The sequence below is a fragment of the Halyomorpha halys genome, unplaced genomic scaffold, assembly GCF_000696795.3.
Source record: "Halyomorpha halys isolate HHAL.00 unplaced genomic scaffold, Hhal_1.1 Scaffold612.1, whole genome shotgun sequence".
NCBI lineage: Eukaryota > Metazoa > Arthropoda > Insecta > Hemiptera > Pentatomidae > Halyomorpha > Halyomorpha halys.
In genome coordinates this window covers 378,610-402,423 of record NW_027114055.1, presented here as the reverse complement: position 1 = coordinate 402,423, position 23,814 = coordinate 378,610, and the positions used below count along the sequence as shown (strand labels likewise).

Here is a 23,814-nt window from a genome sequence, read left to right as displayed (position 1 = left end):
TAACAATAATAATATTTGTTATTCATTCTGGGACATGCCCTTGAGAATAATATTACTAGCATCAAAAGTAGACTTTTAGAGCCTTAGAGTAAAATTTAAGAACTTAAAAATAATGGAATTGTAAAATAAAAAAAAAAAAAAAAAAAAAATGGAATAATGTTTGTATTTAATGAAAAATAAAAAATAGATAAAATGGAAACCAATAAACTAAGATGATCTATCATATCAAAACTATAAGGAAACAAACTTCTGAAAAAATCAAACAAAAAAAAAACTCTGAAATTTACTCATTATTATTAAGAAGGAGCAATTTGTGTTTCATTTTAACCGCACCCCCTGATAGTTGGGGGTGCAGTCAAAATGAAATACAAATAAGTTGGTGTTACTTGTTAAATTCTGTCAACGTTTCGGCTAGAGTTTCTAGCCTTCATCAGGGCTAAGAACAGAACAAGATAACAACCAATAAGTATAGAAAGTAAAAAAGAAAATGTAAACAGAATGACATAAAGTGAATAATTTTACAGAATGGAATTAATGAAATGAAGTGATGAGAGAAGTGGACAATAAAATGTATACATAGGTAATTGAAAAAGTAGGTAAAATAACATAATTAAGGAAATAAAATAAAAATGAATGGCATTTTCTATAACATTGGCTAAATCACATTATCACAGTATTAGATAAGAAATCTAATTTCTATTAAACTTGGGCTTTTAAGTCATTTCTTAGTTTCTTTTCTTTTCTCCTCTCATGATGGGAGACAATACAGTTTATAATTATGAGAGATAGTTGACCGTGGATGACATACTAGGAGATGATGGTTGGAGGTGCGGTCAAATAAAATACAAGTACGTATACATAGATAATTGAAAAAGTAGGTAAAATAACATAATTAAGGAAATAAAATGAAAATGAAGTTATATAATACAAAGAAGTATAAATATATTAGTTATTAATAATTTAAAAATTGAAATATGGAAAGAAACAGACAATTGAGAGAAAGAAAATATAAAAATATGTTACCATAATAATTGATAAAGAGGCAAAATATAAGTAAAGTTTAACAAGAAATGAATAGAAGAAAAAAAAAATTATTTTGAAAACAACAATAATAATATATGGTGAACATAACTAATAACGTGTGGGTAAGGAAAATTGAGAAAAGAAGGGGTGGTAAAATAAAGATAGCGAAAAAAAAAAAAAGAATAAAACGAACCTGTTAGCTTGGAAACCAAACTTCAAGTGGTATACTGCGCTAGTAACGGGCAAACTCCGAATTAAAAAAGGCGTTACAAGAATGACTGAGTGTTTTTAAGAGGAAACATTACAAGTGGCTAAAAAATAAAAAGTATAAAGTAGGAAATATTTAGAGGAAGAAAGCGTGTGAGAGGGTGACGACACTGACACACGATGGAAAATGTTAAAAATATATGTATGTACAACGATGACGAAGTACCAGAAGATGACAAAGTGTCATGGGTATTTAACAACAATTAAAAAGAGGAAACGTATATAAGAGGAGGACGACAAATGTGTAAGAAAAAGTTTAAGTAGTGAAATAATACGTAACAAAGTGGGCGGAAAAAATAAAATGAATTAAAAAAAAAATAAATATAAAATTTTTTTTAAAAATTGCTTTTTTAATAAATTAACTCTTTGTGAATATGTTTATGATAAGTAGTGCTTGTCGGTTTTTAAATTGACAGAAGAAGGTTCTAATTGGATATAGAGGCTTTCAGAGATGAGTCTTTTGTTATGGTTATGAACTGTAGCAAGTGTAGACATTTTGTCAAAATCGAAGGAATGATTTAAAGAAAGAGAATGTTCTGAAAGTTTAGAGGCAGAATGATTATGTGAGGAAACAGAATATTTGTGTTGTTTGATACGGTCTTTTAAGAGATTTTTGGTTTCGCCTATGTAAGCAGAATTACAATTAAGAGTGGAGCAAGGGATGCGGTATACGATATGCGATCAGTGTAGAGGAGGGATAGGGTCTTTTAGTTTAGTGTAAATATTAGATAGTGTGTTATGAGGTCTGAAAGCAATACGGAGGTTAGGAATAGCAGAACATAAGAGTTTTTTAATGTTGTCGGAAAGAGGGGGGATGTATGGTAGTGACCTATATAAGAGGGTAGAAAGGGGTTGTGAAGAATTAGGTGAAGTGGTGAGACGATTTTTGTAGTTGTATAAAAGTTTATAAATGATATGGAGAGGAAAGTTATTAGCTAAGAGTATTTGTTTAATGTGGTGTGTGTGTTTTTTTTTTTCATGGAAATGGGAATCAGAAAGGGAAAGGCTATGGTGAATAAGGTTTTTGGCTACGTTAATTCTTTAATGGTAAGGATGTTAGGAGTGGTGATTTAGAAGTCTGCCTGAGTAGGTTGGTTTGGTGTACCAGTCAGTGGATATGGTGTTGTCTGGGTTTCTAATAATGAGGAGGTCAAGGAACAGAAAGGAGTTGTTATTTTCAATTTTTACAGTAAAATTAAGGCGTGGATAATAAGAATTAAAGGCGGATATGATGTCAGGGATTTTATCAGGATTTAAGACAAGGAGGACATCATCTATGTCTATTGGAATATTGGTGAATAAATTCTCTACATCAAAAGAAACAAGAATATAGTGGTCAGTGATAGTGAAGGATAATAAAAGATCACGGAGGTGAAGGAATTATGAATATCATATGAATTATTGTGACTGAAGTTTTGTAAAGAGGGAAGTAAGAATTTGCTGAGTTTAACAGAGGGAGAATTGATGTTGGAAGTGATCGGATGGAGTGGGATATCAGGCTTATGAATTTTTGGAAGTCCATAAAAACGTGGGGCAACAGAATTATAGGAAATACGATTTCTTTACGTCGGATAGTTGATTTGTTGGGAATGTAAAAGGTCCCTCAGGTGTTGGTTGAATTTGGTCTGTAGTGGAGGAGTGGGGTCCCGGGGTGTGGGTGCATATGTAGATCGGTCAGATAAAAGTAAAGCCATTTTGTCATTGTAGTCTGGAGGATCCATTATTGCGAACGTTGGGTAGAATAGCGGTTGATGAAATGTTGTGGACCCATTTGTCGTCACCTTTAGGATAAATTTTAGGAGCTAGCGATATTTTATAAATGTTATTAAATTTTGAGAAGAGAAGTTGTTTTTTCTGTAAACGGGTAGTTGTAAAAATGGTGGAGATAGTGATGTAAAGATTATTGAAGTGTATGTCGCTCATACTGGTTTTAAGGATATGGGTCAGAGATGAAGTTTTGTGGTTGAGATGGTGGATTTTTCCAATGATTTGTGGAATTTTTAAGTTAAGGAGTGATTTTTGGAATTTAAAAGAAATGGAAAATAACTTAGAATTAAGATGTTTGGATACTCAAATATGGTTGAGGGAATTATTGATGGATTTAGGAAAAATGGAGTTTGAGCGACATTTGAGTAAAAAAATACGTTGTTCCAAATTATAGGCCAGGGGTCTATTTAGATAACAAAGGGTGTTTATATGAGATTTGAGATTAGGATAAGAAGTTTTGAAAAATGAGAATGACAAATTAGGCATAACAGGAGTGGAAATATTAAGAGAAGTCTGGGTAATGCAAGAAGAATGATGGATGATAGAAGATGTTGAAGTTCTAGAAGGGTTGACTGGGGTGTGTGAAGAAATTGAAGAGCTAGAAAGAATGACGTCAAATGAAGATATATGGTGTTTCAGATGTCTGGACGGGTGGTATAGTCTGGTACTGCGGCGAGTAGGTTTGTGATTGTTATCAAGTCGATGGCCTCATGTATTAGGATTCATAATTATGAGAAATAGTTGACCGTGGATGATGTACTAGGAGATGATGGTTGGGGGTATGGTCAAAATGAAACACAAATAAGTTTGTGTAACTTATTTAATTGTGCCAACATTTAGGCTAGAGTTTCTAGCCTTCATCAGAGCTAAGAACAGAACAAGATAACCAATAAGTATAGGAAGTAAAAGAAAAAAAAATGTAAACAGAATGACATAAAGTGAATAATTTTACAGAATGGAATTAATAAAATGAAGTGATGAGAGAAGTGGAAAATAAAATGTATACATAGATAATTGAAAAAGTAGGTAAAATAACTCATCACTTCATTTTATTAATCTGAAGCTGTTATTTTGAATTTTAGGTTTAGGGAGAAATGAGGTTATTGGATTCTGGTAGGGATAATATTCAGAGTATTTTCCACTTGGATTTGGAGAGTAAGTAATGAATGTGAAGGGGTTTAGCACGTCAAACTGTAGATTTGATTGCATTACAGGGTTTTTAGAAAGACGTATAGTCTACATGCAGAGGAGTGTGTCGAAATCTGCATCTAGCTGTTTCTCTTCTTGTAATCAGTTCTTTTGTTTCTGGGGTAAGCCAAGGCACTGTTGGATGGCATATGATTTGAGTTTTAAGAGGAGCATGGGTTAGACATATAGATTGCAGATATGAGGTGAGGATGAAAACCATAGAGTAGATATGAGTTATAGGAATATCCTGCTGGAAGGAGTTAAGATCAGGTATTTCCTAAAAAAGGAGGTCCAAACTGCGATATGTTATGATTTTAGGAATAAAGGGTTTAATTGGTGGATTGTACAATATTTTGATCAGATCATGAGAGGAAAGAAAGGGAACAGATTGCTGGAAAGGGGAAAGGATTTTTAAAGGAGAGTCACAGATGAAAAAGTCTAACCTTGTATCAGAGGATTGTGTGTGATGAGTAGGAGAGTAAGGATAGAAATAGAGATTGAGAGAAAACAAAAGTTCAATAAGAAAGAATTTATCACTGGATTCTAAAAGCTAATGTTAAAATCACCAGTGGTTATGGCATTTGAATAAGTGGAAACCAGTTGGACAAGAGAGGATTTGAAAGGGTTATCTAATGGAACACGGGGAAGCCGGCAAACTACAATAAATAACAGAGAAAAGGATATGGTTGAAATATCAACAAACATGTATTCTACATGATTTAGTGTCAGAAGAAAAGGATTGGAGTAGGATTTTGGCCTTGAGATTAACATGGACATATAATCAGACAACACTCCTCGTGCGATCAGATCTGTCATAGCAAAGGAAAGAGTAATTGAGAATTAAAACATGGTAGGAAGGATAAAGAGTTTTAAGCCAGGTTTCAGATATTACTATGTGGTAAAAGGCTTCAAGAAAATACTGTTGGAATTCATTGAAGTAGACAATAAGGGATCAAGCATTAATGTAACTAGAAGTGAGGATATTAGTCATAACTGTGTCGTCTGGTAACAGCTTCTTACCCAGGCCTGCACCAACACTGAGAATTATTCCCACCATGGTCTCTCCTTGCTTCTCTATTATTCTTCTAATCTCTACAGAATTTTCAAATGATCTTGCTCTTCTTATTAAGTCTACCCTCAAGGTCAGATATTTTAGCTTTGAGGTTATTGTTTTTTAAGGAGAACTCTTCAACTTTATTTTTCTGCTGTTCCATTTAAAACACCTTTTTGATCCTATGCTCCTTCAGGGGGGGGGGGGCTGTAAAAAGGGTTTAACAGTTGATAACAGTGAGTGCTAGACATTTGTGATAATTCCAAATTCTATTAGCTTGAGTCATTCCCTATGTAACTGATTGAAAAAATATTGTAAATTCTCTAAAACAGCACTAGGTGTTGCCAAGGTTGAACTGTTACTAAAGTATATTGTCAAATGTTAAAGAATGAGATAGTGCATAACTTCTGCAGTAGCATTCTGTACACTCACTTCTACTCCAGCAGAATACTTGCATCAAAGGATTGAGGAAACATAGACTCACTTAAGCCCTCAATTAGTTTATTAATAAAAATCTTTCTCAACATTTTTTTATTGATGTATTGTTTTTTATTAATGTTTTAACCCTTTTTTGAACTAATGTTATATGATTGTGGGAAGATGGTCAGGGTTGCAATTAAGAAAGGTACAAAAATAGCAGAAAAACTATTTATTGTATAATATGTAATCAATGATACCCATTGATACATACATATACATATAGTCAACTAATAATCTTTCAATACCAATCTTTTATACCTCTAAAATGATCACCTTATTATTTATAGCTGATATTCTGAATGTGTTAGCTCAGTTTTTATGATACATTAACATATTGGTTTAATATATATTCTGGAATTAAAATTTATTTGTGAGATAACTTATTTCTGCATACAAATATGTATTTATGAAAAAAGTTTTCATAAATAAAAATTATCATTGAATACAAATTTAGTGACAAAATATATGAACAAATAAATTATAAGTATTTTGCGGTTGGTATTATAAATAACAATTTCCCAAGTCTATTTATATAAATGGTGTGACTGTTTGATATTTATAAAAACTGAAGTACAGTTCTCATTGACCTTGTGTGTGCCCACTTCTGCTCTGTACTACCTATTCCTATTGTTATGGCAGAATAGAATTAATAACCTTTTTCTTTTATGATGCATTTTTTCGCATGTTTTTATTTTGTTTCATTTTTAGTGTTAATTAAAAAAAAAAAAAAAATTATCACTAAAAATGAGTGATCCATGAGTAGATGGATATGATTCCAAGCTACTAATGTATAAACTGTGTAAGTAATTAATCTATCATGGTTATGCTCATTCTAAAATTTTTATTTATATTAATTTTTCTTGATCAACTTACATACTGAAATTAATAGATACATCATTGAAAATTACATTTCCTTAGGAGCTGGTGGATGTGTGTGTTGGAACTAGTGTTGGCACTATTACTGAGCCTGATTGCCTGGGACCATGTGAGCCAGGTACTAGTGTCACATTAGAAGGAATAGTTTGGCATGAGACAGAAGGTAATAATATTCATTTTTTATAAATCTTTCAACTCATTCCAATTCCAAGTTTATAGCAGTTATTGATTTATTTTCATTTAGAAATTTTTTTAGTATAAACTATTTGAAATGCTAGTGAAGTTGCCTGTTATACCTTTAGGGATGTGCTAACAACATTTAATTCTTTAATAAATTAACTAACTTGATCTCCTCTATAATTTTTTTCATGTTTTTATTTTGTTTCAATTCTTAGTATTAATTTTTTTTTTAAAATAATGAGTAGATAGATATAATTTTAAGCTACTAATGCATAAACTGTGTAAGTAATTAATTTATCATGGTCATGCTCATTCTAAAATTTCTGTTTATATACATTTTTCTTGATCTACTTGCATACTGAAACTGACCAACCTTTAATTAAAATCATATCGATGTTTTTTATTCTTTCTCTTTCATTTCTGGTGTGCATTAATCCATTTTCCCTATACTTGTTTTACTAGCTTGCTCTGTTTAGTCTTTATTAGACTAAAGTCTAATATAATACAAAAAGGGAAGACAGAAATCTATTAGTCTATCCTTATCTTTTATATTTCTTTTTATCTTCCTCATTATTTTTTTCATTTTTACACTTCTTTTTTTTTCTATATTTCGTAACTATTTAGGTATAAAAAGTCATCCATCCTTTTCTTTTTATTTTCGTGTACCTTTATATAGTTTTACAGGGACTACTTAGTTTCTACAAAATCTCAACTTTAATTAGGAATAATGTGCGACCTTCATCACTAGATTGTTTTCAATTTATTTATTTTGTTTGTCATCTGTTATTATAGCAATCACATGTTTTCCCTCACTAACTACTTCTCCATTTTCACTTAATCTGTGCATTAAAATCTTTCTTAAAGTGTATCCATAACATCTGCAAAACATTAGAGCATAATTTTAAACAAAAGAGGATTATTTTATGTATTAATTTTCTATTAATGTATTTTGTAGTAGAATTTAATATGTTATAATTTAAAGGTATATTTAATGTATCTTAACTATTTATTTATGGTCGACCAATAATTATCTTCTTTTTAGGTGTTCTAGTTGTCAATGTCACCTGGAGGGGAAAAACTTATGTTGGTACCTTGTTAGACTGTACAAAACATGACTGGGCACCTCCAAGGTAAATAAATCATGCTTAAAACACTTATAAGGCTTAATGGTTTGTAGTTAATAATAATAATAGACCATTATTTGTAGTTAATTTGCCGTCTTTCATGTAGACTATTCAGACTTGTATTTATATTATGTTATTATAATATTGTAAAATATTGAAAACCCAATGTTATTGGCTTTCTCAGCCACTGACTCAGGCTATCACAGGTCTGAATTATGCATTATCTGTGCCTTTTTTTAAACTTGATTTACAAGCTTTTTAGGGTGATTTGTAAACTTGTAATAAGTTATTTTATTTCATTCATACACATGATATTTTGAAGAATACAATATTAACAAAATTAATTACAGTAAATTTAATTTGTAGATTTTTTATCATTATTCAAATGGACAATGTATCAATTGAAATGAATGGTAAATTGGCTTCAAATAAATATTATCTTTATTCATCAATAATAATTTATAAATCTTAATCTTTAACTGATCCCATTTTTAAAAACTAAAAATCCAACTATTTGTAACCACTTATTCTGGTACAAAGACTGGTAGTATGCTGGGTGATACATTAGCCTATCTGCTGTCAACCTTATTATTATTATTATGAGGTGTAGATAGTTGACCGTAGTGGATTTTCGGAAGGCCATAAAAACGGGGGGCAACTGAATTATAAGAGATTAGGTTTCTGTATGTGGGATAATTAATAAATTTAGAATCTAAGAGATTTTTAAGATGCTTTTTAAAAGTTGTTTTTAATGAAGGTGTAGGGTCACGGGAGGTAGTGGTGTATGTGGAATGATCGGATAGGAGTTGTGTAATTTTTTCATTATAGTCAGAGCGGTTCATAATGAAAGTCTTGTTACCTTTGTCTGCTTTGGTGATAATAATGTCATCATGTGAACTAAGGAAGGATCGGGTGAATGAAAGGTCTTTAAAGAAAAGGGGAGAAAAATTGGAAGAAAAGGATGGAGGGTGTTGTAGGAACTTGAACTCAAAACCGTTGGGTTGGTAGATTGGCATGCTGCTACCATCACCCCAGACGCTACTAAGGATAATTTGAGATAGTTGGGATATACTGATAATTCCAACATAGTTGCCTGATCTAGATGAACATTAAAAGGAGCGTTTCTGCTTCTACAAAAAGCAGTAAAAAGATTTGGACTCGAATTATACGAAAATAAAACTAAATGATGCCGAGAGAGATTAAATTTAAATTGGTTTGTATAAGCTCTAAAGAGTGCAATGATTTATTTATTTGAGCTCAGAGATAAATTCACAAAATAATACCTAACAGGTTGTTACTCATAGATTATTTTTAATTTATTAAACTTTTCAAAAATAAGTTCCTTGCCTATTAGACCTAAGTAAGACTTAACAAAATGTTAAGACACCCATAGTCCAGTCAACATAAAGGTCCTGGAGGACCTAAAGGAGAAGGGCAAACAGTTGATTTTAGGAAGTTGTTAAGAGTACATAGGAGGTAAATATTCTAAAAGTCCCTGCCCCTATTCCTTCTGTAACATGAGGGTGACAACTTACCATTGACAAGTTACTCCATTACATTTATGATTCCTTTAGGGAGACAGTAATGTCTTCATCCTAAAAGGCATAGGGAGCTGAGCGACAGCTTTGTCTAGCCTAGCCTTGCAAGTTGGGGATTGGGCATATGGATGTTTATCCTATCCTATCTAAAAATATCTATTCACAAAACCTAAAATGAACCTTAGAAGATCTGATGGTTCTAACGGACTCTGTAGGCAGCAACATTCCATAATCTAATCATAGAATGTTGCTGCCCGAATGGTAGTGAATGAAGTGAAAGAATATAACATACCACTAACAGCTATACAAAAAGTAAGATGGTCAGAGGGTTATGAAACCACTGTCAATGGTCACACAATGTTCTACGCAGGGAAAAAGAAAAAATGGAACAGCTGACTCTTTTTTGACATAGATTTATCAGAGTTAGTCTGGCGGTAATGAAATCAGTAATAAACTTCACCCCCTTCAGCAAGAGGATCATGATATTTCAAACCAACAGTATCCCCTTCAACAAGAGGATCATAGTAGTGTCTGTTTGAATATCATGTTTGTTAACATATACAAACAAAAATAATGAACTGGAAGATTATTGATTGACCGTGTGTATAGACGAATGGAATATGGTCTGGGTGCAGTAAAAAAAACCCAAATAGTAAATGATTATACTATTTTTAAAAAAATATATATAAATATATACTATTAAAAATAGTATAATCATTTACTATTTGAGTTTTTTTGACCGCACCATATTCCATTCAAAAATAATAAAGATGAGGTGAAGGATGTTTCCTGTGGTTAATTAGACCAGACTTCAATACCAAGATCACCCAAAAACCACAATTTAGGATGTATTGGTTTAAATGCATAGTGGTCAGCAGTACAATGTTCTAGCATAGCGATATCTACGAGTACACTAAGACTACAAGTTATTGAGGAAAACTGGCAGCCAAGCTAGTTCTACATTGATACTAGGAAAGAAAGGGTTTGATATAAAACGAGAATCACTAAAAAGTGAGGAAAAAATGACAAACTGATTGTATTACAGGAAGAGGTACTAAGCCTATGGAAGTAACATTCTTAATAAAAGGAAATCCATGAAGGAAGAAGACATGGACCATACTGAGGACCTCAATCCATAAGAGGTTGAAAAAGAGGATGTTCTGGATGTATCGGACATTGGTCAAGATCAGGGATTGGAGGTAGGGCTAAAAATATATTTCAATAGAAAGACCTTTTTATGCCAGGTGACATCTGACATAGGGGATCGCTCACCTCCCTATCTCTCAGGGTTCAGACATTACTATCCAAATAGGCCTGAGTACCTGGGTAACATAATTCCCACTAGGGTAGTTTTGTAGTTCACGTTCGATGTTATGTAATTTTTTATTATCTATTGCAAGTACCTTATATATTATATGTACCCTGGATTCCTTTATATATATATATATATATATATATATATATATTGTATATCTCATATTAATTAAAATCAAAAAATGTTCACTATTACCAAAACAGAGACATTGGAACTTACAATTACGTATTGGATTTTATGAAAAATATTACAAAGGTTGATTAATATTAATAATGTGAAGAAAATGCTGTTATTTTTATGATATAAGAAAATTTATATATTTTGTATGTAAAAAGCCATAGTTTATTTGATAAATCTAAACTAGGAATTATTTACTATTGATAAATCATTCTTTTGGAATAGAGAATTATTTGACATTTTTATTGACATAATCATGCATTTTATGGATAAATAACATTTATTTTACTATCTGTTAGGGAAATTAATGTTTCTAGTTATTAGATTGTAAATTTAAATATTTGGATTTGAAAATAATTTTTATTAAGAAGCTGGAGCAATAAAATCTAAATCAAAAATATCCTGATTGTCATACAAGGCAAGTGAAAGTATATTAAGTTTTAAAAGGCTTAAAGACTTAAAACCTAATTAATAATTATTTTTGAGCATAAGAAGACAGCAAGTGATGATTAAAAAGAAAAAAATACTTTCTTTTTAGTATAGGTATATAAGTTAATACTCACACTGTAATTCAGATATAAGCCACTCACTATTTCTCATTGTCTGTCATAGTGTTCAATTTGTAGATTCAATTTATGTATTTATTTTTTCGGTTTTTTAGACACTACTTGCATATCTTATATTATACATATCTTCTTACCTACATGATATTATATTTCATCTGTCACTGTTTTCAATCTACTACCATCCAATTCCAGGATTATCAATTAATTAAAAAATTGTTTACTATTCAATGATCAGTTATCAATTTTTTATCATTTATGATTTAATTCAATATTTTGTATAATTCTAAATTTGTTTGTATACTATTCCTTTTCAATTGTATGTTTCTCTAAATGTTGTTGTTATCTCTTTTGTTCTATAGCCCTGATGAAGACCTGAAACTCAGGTCGAAACATCGGCATAAAATAAATAAATATGGTTTTGTTTATTTATGATGTTCTTTGCTGACCGCACCCTCCGACAAACTTCTCCAATCATTAATCTACGGTCAACTATCTACACCTCATTAAAAAATACTTTCATTTATTCAATATTATTAGCAGTGCCACACACTAATCAAGTGGACCTGGGCAGTTCCTTCTCAGAATCCTACCATGCCTGATGTATACAATCTGGCTATAGAAAATTATTTTATAATTGTACTGTAAGTGCTATTTAATAGTTATAAAAATCTTCAAATGGCAAATCTGACAATTTAAACAATATAATATTATAGTGATCATAATCAATTAAATGTTTAAATCAAATTATTTAAAACTATTTCAATTGAAATTATGAAGGGGAACATAATTAAGAAGAATTATTAGAAGTCATGGTAAACTACAGAGATCTAGAATTAAGACTCAAATATCAAGTATTATAATGAAAATTATAAAATTGTATTTAATGTAATTTAATATTTTAATTTATGTTAATATTTATCTTTTAAATTTTAAATTATTTTTATTTTTGTTTATATAAGAAATTAGAACTAAGGATGTATATATATTTTCTTTTTTTTTCGGTTGCCATTTTAGACCAAGGTCATTTTTGCCCACGCATATGTTCTACCAACAGACATTGGTTGTGAGAGCACAGACGCTGAGGAAAGGGTAATACCATCCTCACATTACTATGAACCAAAGTTCTATGGTGAAGATGACATACAGCTTGTTGAATTTTTGATCTGGGAATTGGTAACCCGAAATGTAAGCAATTAAGGCTTCTTTATTATTTTTGAGAAATGAGGATAGTATTTAGTTGAAGCCAAATTGCCAGTAATTTCAACAGACACACACACTTCCTGCAAAATTTAATGAGAAGAATAATACAGCAAGAGAAGATGGTTGGGGAGTGCAGTCAAAATATAACACAAATAAGTTTAAATAACTTATTTAATAGTGCCCGTTTCGGCTAAAATTTCTAGCCTTCATCAGGGCTAAAAACAAAAAACAAGATAACAACTAATGAATACAAAAAAAAAAAAATTAACAGAATGACATAGAGTAAATAATTGTACAGAATGAAATTAATAAATTAAAGTGATGAAAGAAGTGGAAAATAAAATGTATATATAAGTAATTGAATAGGTAAGTAAAAATTACATAATTAAGGAAATAAAATGGAAATTTTAAGTTATATAATGCAAAGGAATATTAATACATTGGTTTATTAATAATTTAAAAATTAAAATCATGGAAACAAAAAATAAAATTGAGGGAAACAAAGTATATGTAACTTATGAAATATGTAATGATAATATTAGAATAAAGAAACAAAACATGTAGTTAACTTACACAAAAGAAGTGTATAGAAAACATTACAATAATAATATAGAATTATTGAATTATATAATATAACAATAATAATCAGGTGGTAACGAACACCATTACAGGTGTTCATCCCTGATGAAGCCCTGCAAAGTGGGACAAAACGTAAGTAACAATAAATAATTCTTTGTTACTATTTTGAAACCTTTATTGACCGCCACCCGGACTATCTTCCTCTAATAATAATATATGGTGAACATAACTAATATAACTAAATTAAGAAAAGAATAGTGAAGGAGAAGGGGGTAACAGAAAGGAAAAAAAGAGAATAAAACATAAAACAAACCTGTTAGTAGCAGATCAAACAGCCAAGTAATATCTGTGGCAAGCAGCGTGACTCAAAACTATCTTTCTGGCTCAAAACTTTTGGAACATTCTCTTTTTTTAAATCATTCCTTTGATTTTGACAAAACTTCTGTACTAGCTACAGTTCATGCAGTTCATAAATGAGAATTAGTTTTTAAAACTTTACAACTCTGAGGAATATTATATTATTTGTTTACATAATTACTCATCTCTTACATAAGCTTTTTTATCACTTCACTGGAAAATAAATGGAGGCGCCCATTGAGCTAATTTGGGAAAACCTCTCAATCCAGTATCATTAGTGAAACGCTACCCTTTTAAAGCCTATTTTAATGGTAAAATCATGTGGAAGTCACACGGAAATGATTATGGACTGTATGCTGAATGTTCAAATGTTTCCCAAAACATTTTTTTGTGTTTAGCTTTTTTTGTGTATTAGATGAACAAAGGAGCATGTTTTTTCATTATTTGTTTCCCTTACAGAATATTGTTGTCTGTTGTTCTATTAATGCACTCCAAGAGAAGTAGATTAGTAGGCAGCATTAACTAATCTCTGTTAGTACAGGAATTCCAGCTGAAGAACACCTTTTGAATCCCAGAACACTTAAGAGGATTTTCTTTCTGACTTTTTACCATTCTTTGCTTACCTGCTTGCTCTCCAGACTGTCATGTGGACCCAAATCTCTTCAGGTCACTATGCGAGTGAGAAATAGGTAATGGGTAAATTTGGAGGTGAATGTTTCTTTGTTCTTCCATCAAAAAGCTTGGTATTTAGTGAACCCTAATAGCCCTTAATCTTAAAGAAACCAAGCTCATACTGGATAATTGTGTAGATACTCCCAATGCTGATGTCTTCTTTATGAGCAATGTCATGTTTCGGTGAAAGGATGGGCCCTATAAGGTGATAAACAGCTTTGATATGGTTTTATTCTTCAGAAAAAGTTTTCTGTCTATGACCTTGAAACCAAAATTTGCAAACCAGCAGGGCTGATGACGTGTGCCAAAAATTTATTATGTGTTGCACTGCTGATATAGGTACTTCCTTCTCACTCATCTTTGTTACTGCTTCCTATTCTCATAATTCCCCTCTCTTGCTGGGCCACTGATTTAACATTCTCATTTATGTTTGAGTGAATTAGAAGTAAAGAGGTAAAAGTGAATATTTTGCTAATAGGGTTTTCTACCCTTCGCCGGACCCTGCCCTGATAAAGCCCGGCAAGGTGGGGCAAAACCTCAGTTATTTATAAATAGTTTTTTATGCTATTTTTGTACCTTTTTTGATTGCCACCAGGATCATCTTCCTACAATAATAAAATTTTCCTTTGTTATCTACCTTTGTCTAAACCAAAGAGATAGAAAAAAAATCTTAAAAGAATAATAGAGAAAAAAATCTCAAACTCTCCAATTCTATATCACATGGATGGTGTCAAAATTGGAAGATTTAAATAAATCCCAACAAATCCCATCAAATCACCTTTGTCCTTTGTCATAAACCTATGAACTTTACTACAGTATCCTTTAATCATATTCATGTAGTCCCTATCAATCCGATACCTAGGGCTAAATCTATACAAAGAATTACAAGACTGAAAAGAGTGGACACTACTCCTTGATTGTGACAGTTACAACACTTAGTAAACAATTTAAACTAAAGTTCAGCTATGAGGCTCCCCTAAACCATCAAATTATTCTTGTATACAATCCTTATAGTCTAAAATTCTTTCTAGAATCCTCAATGCTCCTTACTAGTAATAACATAATAAATTAATCCATTATGACCTTAATGTTTCATATGTAGCTGATCTAGTCCCATCCAAATATCAGTCCTTCCATAATAGATTTTCCAAACACCCAAACTCACTAGTTTCTAACCTTACTTCCTCTTCTATTCTTGACAATCATCTGAGGCAGCTGGAAAGAAGATGGCCTTGAGACTTACTTTTTGTTTTAGGGTGCTACTGGGGTGTTATCAATGGGCAGCACTGGAATAATGAAATAAATAAATACATTAAGGTACAATGAAATAAATTTTCTATTTCATTACACCTTTATCACATTTATTTGTTGAATTTTTAGTTTAAATACAGTTTTAAATTTCAGGAAATAAATAAATGTAAAAGCCAGTTAGTATTTTTTTTTCACTCTGTAATTAATTTTTAAAAAAACTACAATTACTTTATGTGGTATTTTTTTTGTTTCAGGTTTTGTGATTCTCCTACTAGCGATCTTGATATCAGGACACCTAAAGGTAGAGGTAAACGAGGTAGAAGCGCTGCTAATGCCTTACTTAATGATTTAGCTAATTTCACTGAAACAAGAAGTTCTGTCCATAGCAAATTGCGCAGTAATAACGCTGTTGGACCAAAAGGTCGAAGAGGTCCGGGTGCAGCTAGTCCAACTCCTTTTGCAGCTCCCAAAACTGAAGCTACACCCAACAAAAGAAAAACTAAATCCCATGAAGAAGAACCATCTACTAAAAGAAAAGCTACACCTTCTCAACCAACAAGTCCACTCCCGCCACCAGTACTACTGGAATGTCCTGAACCAAACTGTTCAAAAAAGTATAAACATATTAATGGACTTAAATATCATCAGTCCCATGCACATGGTTCACCAGATGATGAAGAAATAAAAGAATCTGGTACTTCCGAGGAAGAAGATCCTAGTGTTATATTGGATATCAAAAAAGAAGAAAATAATGATGTTACTGCTCCTGTTATAGATGAAGGGACTGAAACAGAGGAAAAGTCTCTTATGCAGTCACCTTTTAGTAGTGAAGATTTACATAATAGCCCTGCTCCCTTGACAAGAGCTACTACACCTTCAACTCCTTCTCCTCCTGTCATAGAACCTCCATTAAATATCCCTTCTCAACCCCCAACATTGACTAAAGTTCCTCCATTCAAAGTAAAACCAGCATCAGCATTAATGTCAGAAGACAAAAAGACTCTTCCCTCATCTACCGTAAACAATACTGCAAAAACCCCACAAAATCCGAAGAAAAAAAGTAGAAAATCTCCTGCTAGTAGTCCACATCCTAGTCCTCTCGAACCACCTGCACTAGGCTTAGAAACTGGACGTGAAGGTGTTCAATCCCCTGCATATTCAGATATATCTGATGATGCTGCGCCATTACTGGAATCAGAAGTAGAAGGAAAACCTAAAGCTACCGATGACAAAAAAAGTTGCCAATCTCCACAGCTTCAGCATTATGGTATGTATCCTTACTATGGGCAGCCTCCATATTTGGTACCATCTGTTTCAGAGAAACCTAAAGATAATCCTTCTGATAAAATTGAAGGGAAGATACCAGAAAAAGAAAAGAAGGATGGTGAATATCATCAGCAAAAGATGTTGTCTCAACATTACTATCAGTATGGTTTCCATGTTCCTGGATATCCATTTAATATGGATGGTTATCCAGTGGTCATAGATGATAAAAAAGAGGAAAAGTTGAGCCAGTCTTCTGATACAAAACAGCTAACTACATCAGCATTACACATTCCAAATCCTACTAAAATTAAATCGTCTGATACTCCCATTTCAAAAGAAAAACATCAAAATGACAACCATCAAATTATTAAAGAAAGCATTGAAATGAAGAATCAAATAAATAATTCCTTTATATACCAAAGGCAACAGCAAGGTCAAGAGGATGTTAGAAGGTTTTATATTTATCCCGATAGGAAAGAAGGTTCTTCAACCAAAGCAACTCCTCCTCCTCAAAAGTCTCACCCAATACCTAGTCCTAAACAAAAAGAAAAAACAGAAGAAAAAAAAGACAGAACAGAGGAGAAGAAGCAAGAAGGTGTTAAACCTACCATGGAAACTCAAGGTCCACCACCTCCACCAACTTCTCAGTATGCTTACATCCATCCTGGTTACATGCAGTCACCACATTATGGTGCGTTGCCTTTTGATCCTGGTCATCCAATGTATAGAGGCATGAATCCAATGCTTGTTTCAAGTTACCCAAATTCACCATACCTACATCCACAGCTACATGCTGTTCCAAGGTATGCACCTGAAGACCTTTCTCGAGGGCAAAGTGGCAAGGCATTGGATTTATTACAACACCATGCAAGCCAATATTATACTCACCCTTCTCACAAAATCCATGAACTTCAAGAAAGGGCTATAAAATCTCCTACTCCAAAAGTAACCACTAGCATTTCTTCTCCTTCCTCAAGCTCAGTTACACCTGTGCCTGTTACATCTTCTGTCACAACACAAGGGCAAGGCAAAGTAACTTCTGCTGACAACAAAGATAGTAGGTCTCCACCTCCTCAGAGGCATGTTCATACCCACCATCACACTCATGTTGGTCTCGGTTACCCTATACTTGCAGGACAGTATCCAGCACCTTATGGAGGTAAGAATGATATTTTTATCTGTTATACATTACTGTTAGAAGGTTATGATTAAAATACTATTAAATATTAATAATTTATCACTGCTTAACTGAAATAGTTGCCCATGTGAAAATATATATATATATATTTTATTTTATATTTGATTTATTCTATAAATTGTAACATGGACTGTGGTTACTTTTTATTCTATAGAGAGACCACAGTAGAGAAAGAAACATCTGTCTATGGTATGTCTTTGGAACTCGCCCATTTCAAAATAAAACCAAAACTTAGTTTTTTTCAGATGTGCCACTATTCAATCAAAGCAGTGTTATGTTGTATTATGCATTTCATTATAGGTGTGTTTGCTATGTAACAACTGACAACTCACAAATATTATTCATTCTTTAAACATTGTTAGAATTTTTGTCATCTACATCAGAAATATTTTTATGACCTTTTAATTTAGAACTTAAATTTTGTATAGTTATAATTTTCATGATTGTAATCTTGTTAACATATTTAATTTTGATAGATTATTGATGTAAGTTCTTGTATACAAAGTAATTATGTGCAATACTTGAAAAAATAGTATATCTTTTTAAAAACTACTTTTAATATGTTTTGACTAACAATTTTAAATAATAAATATAAGTAGATGGTCAGGGTTGCGGTAAAAAAAATAATAACAAATAGTTTAAAACTATTTATTCTTCTTTTTTTGACCACAACCCTGACCATCTACTTATATTTAAATCTATATATATATATATATATACATCGGTCAACTATGTATACATATAAATTTTAAATAATTCTTAATGTTTCAAAACATTTTTCTCTTAAAACTTCAGGAAGTTATTTAGGATTTTTTTTAAACCTTATGTCTGGGGTCCGTAAATGGAATGCCTTATTTGTTTCTATCCTATTGATACCATCCTCTTATGGTTCATGTTATCTGTGATAATTTTCACAGCTTTGAAAACCAGTTTATATTTATTATTACTATTATTATTATGAAACAGAATAAAGTATATATTTTAGTACTTTTGCCTGTGGTGTTGTCTGTTTTAAAAGGAAAAAAATGTACAATGAAAATTAAAGGTGCTGTAATCGGACAGTTTTGCCCTTGATTGTTGAATGAACTTAAATATAGAGACTTTTCTTTAAGTAAAGCCACATTGAAAATAATCTAGTATTTGGTACTTAAAAAACAAGGATATGTATGTAGTCTTGATAATTTGGTTTTTCACCATCAACCATACTTGACTTCAAATAAATAAAACCCTACATGTTTACATCGGGACCTGCTCGTGTTATACTGCAGTTGTCCCGAGTGTAATTTTAGATTATGATAAATGTGTGGAAAAGGGGGGCTGAAAATTGTGAGACTTTCTGTTCATAACAACATGCATGTATATTTTCTCTTTATTTATAAATTTAATTCCCTGGAGGGGCAAACTGGGTTATTGTGTTAGTCCAGAAATCTTTATCTATAATAATATAATATAGACCATTGGGGTCTCATAAAACAGAAAATTGGGGTTTTATAGATTGTATTGAAAATTATGGCTTATCTGAGTGACTATTGGAAGTTTCGCTGCCATGGTCACTTCCGCGTCCTATGGCCGCTTCCCTCGTTGAGGTGTGCGGTGGGTGAATATGGTGAAGACCATGAATATTCGCCTGGTGTTTGAAAAGACATCTTTCCTCTTCAGTGGCTGGCCAGCGTGTCCCGGACTCTGGCGTGATGGTAGGGGTAGGCCAGGTCCTAGCTTGCATGGTGCATAGGCTGGGGCAGCATTGCAGTCGCAGCGTCTTCGGGGCCTTCCGGTGTCCGGGGAAAAGGGGGCATCAGAAAATGAGACCCCTGACCCCGACTTTATATAAAACCAAAAATTAACCGAAAAATTCAGATTACTTAAATCCGACATTACAGTTCTAATTGTGATTCACTTTTATAATGAATTGGTAAGATTTCATTTATTAATTGATAATAAGTGGCAGGAATTAAAAATTGTTCTTGGAAGAGCATATGAAAAGTCTTGGAGATGACTTATCCAAAGACAAAAATGTATATCTTCCTAAAGCCATACTTAGATTATTAAGAAATTATAAACCATAAAATGATTTTTAGAATAAAACCATAAATTTTAACAAGTTATGTCCTAATTACATAAAAAAGAGGGCAGCGGTAGCAGCGTGGCAATGTGCCAGTCTACCAACCCAAAGGTTGTCAGATCGAATCCCGGTCCCACCCGAGCTTTTTTCAAGCATAAAATAATGCAAAAATCACTCACAACCTCCCCCCCAGGCATTTGTTAGGCCTGTTAGCCAATGGATGACACTCACAAAAAATAGCCATGGTAGTGACAAATCCACCCTACGAAAAAACTACATTAAGAAACGGGCTATATATTTCCTAATACATGGCACGAGGACTTAGACCTCCATGGTCTGTCGCCCACATAATAATAATAATAATAATGTCCTAATTACAGTTATTATAGAAAAGCAGCCTCCATTATTTAGTTGATCAGATATTATTTTCTTTGAATTAATGAAATGCTAAATTTCTAGAATGCAGATATTTTTGGACTTGGGTTGTAATGTGCTACATGCTAACTCACTCATCATTCTTCAGAATTAGAACCATAAGAGTAAAATTTGTACTAGTAATACAAAATTATTTGAATATTTAAAATTTTAGTCGAGCTCAGTGAAAGATATGAAAACTGTACTAAAGCAATTTTCTTTTAACAGAAAGAAAACTGTACTTAAGCAATTAAAAATAATATGGCAGATAGAAAACAATTATAAAAGTAATTGAACAACATGTTGTAGTTTATTAGTTTCTTAATCTTGAGAGATAGTTGACCGTGCATGACTTATACGAGGAGAAGATGGAAGGGGGGTGCGGTCAAAATATAACAGAAATGTGTTGAAGTAACTTATTTAACTGTGCCAATGTTTCAGCCAGAATTTCTACCCTTCATCAGGGCTAAGAACAGAACAAGATAACCAATGAATACAGAAAATAAAATATAAACAGAATGACATAAAGTAAATAATTGTACAGAATAGAATTAATAAAATTAAAGTGATGAAAGAAGTGGAAAATAAAATGTATACATAGGTAATTGAAAAAGTAGGTAAAATAACATAATTAAGGATTTTTTTTTAATATCTTTAATGAAATTTACAACTGTATATTATATAATGGGGGCAGCGGTAGCAGCATGGTAACGTGCCAGTCTACCAATCCACAGGATGTCGGATCGAATCCCAGTCCCACCCAGGCTTTTTTTCAAGCACAAAATAATGCAAAACTCACTGACAACCTCCCCCCGGGCATTTGTGAGGCCCGTTAGCCAATGGGTGGACTCACAAAAATAGGCGTGGAAGTGACAAACCCACCCTGCGAAAAACCACGTCTAGATTTATTTCCTAATACTGGGAATATTACATCCTAATATTGGGAAATTCATCGCGCGAGGTCTTAGGCCTCCATGGTCTGTTGCCCATAGAATAATAATAATAATATTATATAATACATTGAGTAAATTTGATCTTAGTTAAAATGGAGTGTTACAGGCGTGTAGAACAACTATCCATTGGTAGCATTCTAATGACATTTTACATTAGCTGGTCTCGTGGCCATCTTCTTTTCAGGTGCCTCGGAGGATTGTCAGGAATGGAAGAGGATGCAAGGTTAGAAACTAGGGGTTTTGAGTAGTTAGGGAGTTTTTAATGGAAGGAGTGATACCTGGTTCGGGAAGGATCAGTTACATAGGGAATATTAAGGTCTTTATGTATGATAATTAAGGAAATAAAATAAAAATTTGAAGTTATATAATGTAAAGAAATATGAATATTTTAGTTAATTAATAATTTAAAAATTAAAATTATGGAAATGCAAAAATAAAATTAAGAGAAAGAAAATATATGTAACAAATGAAATATGTAACCATAATATTAGATAAAGAAGCAAAATATAAGTTAAGTTTAACAAAATAAATGAATAGAAAAAAAAAATTTGTAAACAATAATAATATATGGTGAACATAACTAATAACGTGGTTAAGGAAACTTAAGAAAAAACAATAGAAAAGGAGGGGGGTAAAATAAAGATAGGAAAAAAAAGAGAATAAAACATAAAACGAACCTGTGGGCTTGAAATCTTACCGCCAAGTGGATTCTGTGCCACGAATGGCCAGACTCATAATTAAAAAATACATTACGGCGATGACAATTTTTTTTTTTTTAAAGGAAATGTTACAATTGGGTAAAAAATTAAAAAATAAAAAGTAGAAAATATTTAGAAGAAGAAAGTGTGTGAGAGGGTGACAACAAATGGTTTTAGAAAATGTTAAAAATATATATGTGTTACAAGGATGATGAAGTACCAGAAGATGACAAAGTGTCATGAGTGTTTAACAACAGTTAAAAAGAGGAAACGTGATTAGAGGGTGATGACAAATGTGTCAGAAAACGTTTAAAAAGTGAAATAATACTTTCACCCCCATGGTCTTTTATTATCCTTCACTATCCCTGACCATTATATACTTGTTTCTTTTGATGTGGAGAGTTTATTCACCAACATCCCAATAGACAAAGCCCTCCTTATCGTCAAAGCCAACTGGACATCCATTAAACCCCACACTTCCCTTAACCATTTTTCCTATCTTGAATCCCTTCAACTCTGTTGTAAATCTGGTTACCTTACCTTCCAGGGTCAGTTCTTTAACCAAATTTCAGGGCTGGCCATAGGAAATCTTCTAGCTCCTGATGTTTCCAACATTGTCCTAAATGATTTGCTTGATTCTGTTATCCCACTCTTTCCAGTTGATAATATTCCTATTAAAAAATATGTAGATGACCTCCTCCTTGTCTTAAATCTTGATAAAATCCCTGACATCTTATCCGCCTTTAATTCTTACCATCCACACCTTAACTTTACTGTAGTAATTGAAAATAATAACTCCTTTCTGTTCCTTGACCTTCCTCATCATAAGAAACCTAGACAAAACCATATCCACTGACTGGTATACCAAACCAACCTACTCAGGCAGACTTCTAAATTACCACTCCCAGCATCCTTACCATCAAAGAATTTACATAGCCAAAAATCTTATTCACCGTGGCCTTTCCCATTCTGATTCCCATTTCCATGAAAAAAACACACATCACATTAAACAAATACTCTTAGCTAATAACTTCCCTCTTTATATCATTCATAAACTTATATACAACTACAAAAATTGTCTCACCACTTCACCTAATTCATCACAACCCCTTTCTATCCCCTTATACAGGTCACTACCATACATCCCCTTTCTTTCCGACAACTTTAAAAAACTGTTACGTTCTGCTATTCCTAACCTCTGTATTGCTTTTAGACCTCACAACACACTATCTAATATTTACTCAAAACTAAAAGACCCTATCCCTCTTCTACACCAATCACATATCGTATACCGCATCCCTTGCTCCACCCCTAATTGTAATTCTGCTTATATCAGTGAAACCAAAAACCTCTTAAAAGACCGTATCAAACAACATAAATGTTCTGTTTTGTAACATAATCATTTTGCCTCAAAACTTTCAGAACATTCTCTTTCTTTAAATCATTCCTTCGATTTGGACAAAACTTCTATACTAGCTACAGTTCCTAACAATGACAAAAGGCTCATCTCTGAAAGCTTCTATATCCAATTAGAACCTTCTTCTGTCAATTTAAAAACCGACATGCACAACTTATCATTAACATATTCACAAATAGTTAATTAATTAAAAAA

At 32.3% G+C, this 23,814-nt stretch overlaps 1 protein-coding gene across 3 annotated transcripts in view; it reads left to right on the top strand.

Annotated features, from left to right (window-relative positions):
• Positions 1 to 23,814, top strand: part of LOC106684758 (zinc finger protein 608) — a 54,181-nt gene that overhangs the window by 18,641 nt on the left and 11,726 nt on the right. For all 3 annotated transcript variants that reach the window (XM_067051308.1, XM_014427014.3, XM_014427015.3), the window contains 3 exons: positions 6,695 to 6,815; positions 7,875 to 7,962; positions 15,866 to 18,036. In XM_067051308.1, the coding sequence (XP_066907409.1) occupies positions 6,695 to 6,815; positions 7,875 to 7,962; positions 15,866 to 18,036 (2,380 nt within the window). The remainder of the gene's footprint in view (positions 1 to 6,694; positions 6,816 to 7,874; positions 7,963 to 15,865; positions 18,037 to 23,814) is intronic.